We start from the raw sequence: 3,628 nt of genomic DNA, 5'->3' as shown, positions 1-3,628 counted from the left end.
TCAAACAAGCTTGACCAGACGCTTATCTTGAAGCCGGACGTCGCTCTGTGTGCTTGAGTGGAAATTCTGTTCGGTATTTAAGCTTACCCTTTCGGGGCTATTCCTAATAAGAAGTCCTAATCAAGTATACAAATATCAAGTGAACAATGATCCGTTATGGATCTTCTTGCACGCCAAGCGTCGTCTGCACCGTCGCATGCGTATCTTTAACGGTCCGCGCCCTGTCCCAGACGGTGAAAGTGCCTTCCAAGGGTCGCTGAGTCTTCTGCGAACTCATCCCAACCGCCACTGAGGGTTCGTACCGTAGATGGTCCGCTGAATGCGAATCCGGCCAGTCCGTTATTAATAATAAGGACAGCCTGGATTCAGTGACATATGCCCGTATCCGATACTTGTTGAAAGCTCGGGAGTGACGCCGTCGAGTCCCTTGCACCTTGGCGTCTCCGTACATCACATGACCGAGGGTTCGTTGCTTGAACATCTTGGGCGGTGTCACGTCTTTGTCGACGGGTGATAATCCGCAACTACGGAGAAATCACTACACCACAGTCGAGAACACGGCGAAGATATACGAAGAGCGCACGAAACATCCGTTTGAGTATCTGGCGGCGTGGAAGGAGCTGCGTGATAAGCCGAAGTGGACCGGGAAATTGACTACTTCTATTCATGCTGGCAACAAACGCAAGTCGGGTGACGGTGATTTGGTTGCGCGTCCAGAGGGACAGAAAGCGGCCAAGAAGAAGAAGGCTCGGGATGACACCAACTTACCCGTCGATGCCCACATGCGCTTTGTCGCCGCGTCCGAAAAGAAAGCAGATATATTAGAGCAGCAACTTCACTTCAGCCTATTCATGCAATCACCTCACATAAGCTCTCCCCCCCACTTTGATCGTTTTCGCTCCTTGTCGGCACGCTTTCCCGGCTCTGAACCCCCGTGCTTGCGCTTGGTCTTTGTTTGCGCCTCTGGCAGGATAAACAACCGAAACTACTCGTCATCCGAGTCGTCTGCGTTCTCCATAGCCCCCAACATCCACGGTGGGAGCGACATCGACCTGGAAGAAGATTCAGGGGGTAATTATGACTGCTGATTAAGACTTCCTGCTGGCAAAACGGAGAGACTCGTGGGTCTTATTTTAAAACTCAGGTCATAACACTCGCCGTTAAGCCTTAGATAAGACTTGCCGCTGGTTGTAAATTGGCTTCAAAATCCAGCTTGTCCATTTTCATCCACAATCACCGATGACCCCGGCGAGCCTCTTCCGCTGTGCTGCCACGCGCTCACCCCGGGCCGTAAATGCAGCAGCAACGTGAGTGCATCCACCCAGTAGATCTGACCCCATGGTGAATTATTCACTAATTTTTCTACTCACAGCCCCAATTCTTGTTTGAATCGCGCAAATTCGGCGTGTCATCCAAGGCCGAGGGTGTTCAGCGACTCGCTAGCGACCTCAGCGCCGCCCGTGCCGCGCTGCATCTGGAGAGCATTATCGTCTCCAAGTCTCTCTTCCAGTCACCCGACGATATTCCGAAGTACACGCGAAAATTGACGCAGTACCTGACGCTCGTCAGGGGCTTCACGGAATCGCGCAAGAGCGCCACGAAAAATGCCGACGCGGCGCTGCAGGCGTCGGTATCGGTAACCGACGCGACCGTAGGTGATGCGCTACGCCAGCCACTTGTGAAGGACAGCGGACAGCCTGCAAACGGTCAAGCTATTGCTGCTACTGCCACAGACTGCAGTGGGTGCCTCAGCTTTTGTCGCTGGCAAGACGCGCTCACGAGTCAAACATTGTACGCTCGCAGTGCAAGACAGGAGTATGCACACGTACTGCTGGCTTGTGGTATCTTGATGATGCGCGACGCCGGAAACAAAGTGGACGCCATTCTGTCTGAGAGACTGTCGGAGCTCGACGAAACGCAGCTAAAACTCGCCTACCAGCTTCTGCTGCATGCGGCTGGAGTACTAGAGGCGTGTCACGTCTTTCGACGGTGTTGGAGTCGTGCCGGACATCGATATGATGGCCAAGTGGCGCAAGGAGCAACGTCAAGCTCATCAGGACAAGCGACAGGAAACTGCTTATGACAGGATTGAAACTACAAAAGGTATTTCAGCCAAACCTGCTGCGTCCGTCGTTGAGGAGGACCTCGAGATGCTCAAGCGGGTGCCAGATCTGGCAGCTGGTCGCTTTCCCCAGTTGTTGGTGTGGATTGCTCTTGCTGAGGCGCAGGAGCTTGTTGTGCTACGTGGCGTGACTCGTGAAGTCGCTGATTACACTCTCCTTGCCAAGCTGTCGGTGGACATTTCGGCCAGATACAAAGGTGCGTCATCTCTTAATGGTAGGCATTTGCCTTCCTTCTTCTTATAACCACGAATTATCTTATTTATGTTTTCTATTGCAGAGTGCATGAAGATTGCATCGATGTTGCTCACCTATTCAACGTCAATCACAGCCGAACGCGTCCGTCTCTACTGTGCCTACAAGGAACCCTACTACCAGGCCATGTCAACGTATTTCCAAGGCGCTGCTTGTATGCAAAAGGAAGATGCACGAAACTGTGTGCAGGCAGTTGCTAATCTGAAAAAGGCATCCGTTCTCTTTGAAGCAGTTGGACCACTGGAGAAAAGATACGAGGGCAAGATGGCAGCAGACAAAGAGGAAAAGGAGCGCGTGACCTTGCTGTCGACCGTATTTCTCCGGTCGCAGCAGATCATCAGCCGAGACTTGGACATTGTCACGCACCGCAACGACAGCGTTTACTACGAACCGGCAAGTCGATGAGAGTATTTGTCTACCAACTTTTCAAGTTTCTTATCTGGTTGGCTCATTGTTTGCTTACGTAGATTCCTGAACCGGAAGCCGTGTGCAATGCACTGAGTCTCGTCAAGCCGACGAAACTGCCGGCAGTGACCACGAGCGATTTGTGGCGTGACGGGGAGGTTGCTAACTGCTTGAAACCCACTGCAGTAGTCGCGTCAGATGCAACTACTGAGAATCAGCAACAAGGCAATAGTCGTCCACGTGAAGGATGCTGTTCAAGCTGTATTATTTGCTAGGGTGATGAGCCGCGGGTTTTTGATTATATGTGTACAAAATTTGACAAATTTGTTAATATGGACTTTAATTTAGTTTCTTTCGAAAGGGGCTTATAACTAATGCTAATTTTTTTACAGTCCACGCCACATTAGATCACGCACCCACGTCGGTGGCTGTAGCTCACTCAAATTTTAGAGCTAGAGCGTGCTATTTAGATATGTTGTTCCTGTTATCACCCAGAATGTGCTAACGATTGCGCTTTTGCAGTTTATACCAGGGATTTTGGCACCTTAATCATGCACACCTTTGTAAAATGAACTCAAGAAATATGTATCATAATGATTGTGTCTAGTGTACATGAACGTATTAACATTGTCTGGGGTGGGAGGTGCTCCGCCGCTACGGATCACTGATTAACCTTCAAAGCCAGTCAGGACATCTCTCATTACTTTGTATTAGCACTTTGCTACGTACTGGCGGCTTTTTTACGAAGCAGACTATCATATTTGAGGATTAATAGGGCCTGGACAGGTGTCGAAAATTTTTCATTATTATATATAAATCTAGCGCAATAAGAGCAGAGAGCATTCTCA

General features: G+C 50.2%; 1 protein-coding gene across 1 annotated transcript; it reads left to right on the top strand.

Moving 5' to 3' along the window:
- Window positions 1-1,239: 1,239 nt before the first annotated feature.
- Window positions 1,240-3,055, top strand: PITG_17693 (uncharacterized protein; the record flags this gene model as incomplete). Its single annotated transcript, XM_002997518.1, has 7 exons — window positions 1,240-1,290; window positions 1,373-1,655; window positions 1,734-1,971; window positions 2,028-2,043; window positions 2,142-2,319; window positions 2,401-2,772; window positions 2,859-3,055. 7 exons carry the CDS (start codon window positions 1,240-1,242, stop codon window positions 3,053-3,055), a joined length of 1,335 nt encoding a protein of 444 aa, XP_002997564.1.
- Between the last annotated feature and the right edge of the window lie 573 nt (window positions 3,056-3,628).

The sequence above is a fragment of the Phytophthora infestans genome, genomic scaffold (assembly GCF_000142945.1).
Source record: "Phytophthora infestans T30-4 supercont1.70 genomic scaffold, whole genome shotgun sequence".
NCBI classification, from domain to species: domain Eukaryota; phylum Oomycota; class Peronosporomycetes; order Peronosporales; family Peronosporaceae; genus Phytophthora; species Phytophthora infestans.
Note: the sequence above shows the minus strand (reverse complement) of the source record. Positions and strands in the feature narration are given on the sequence as shown.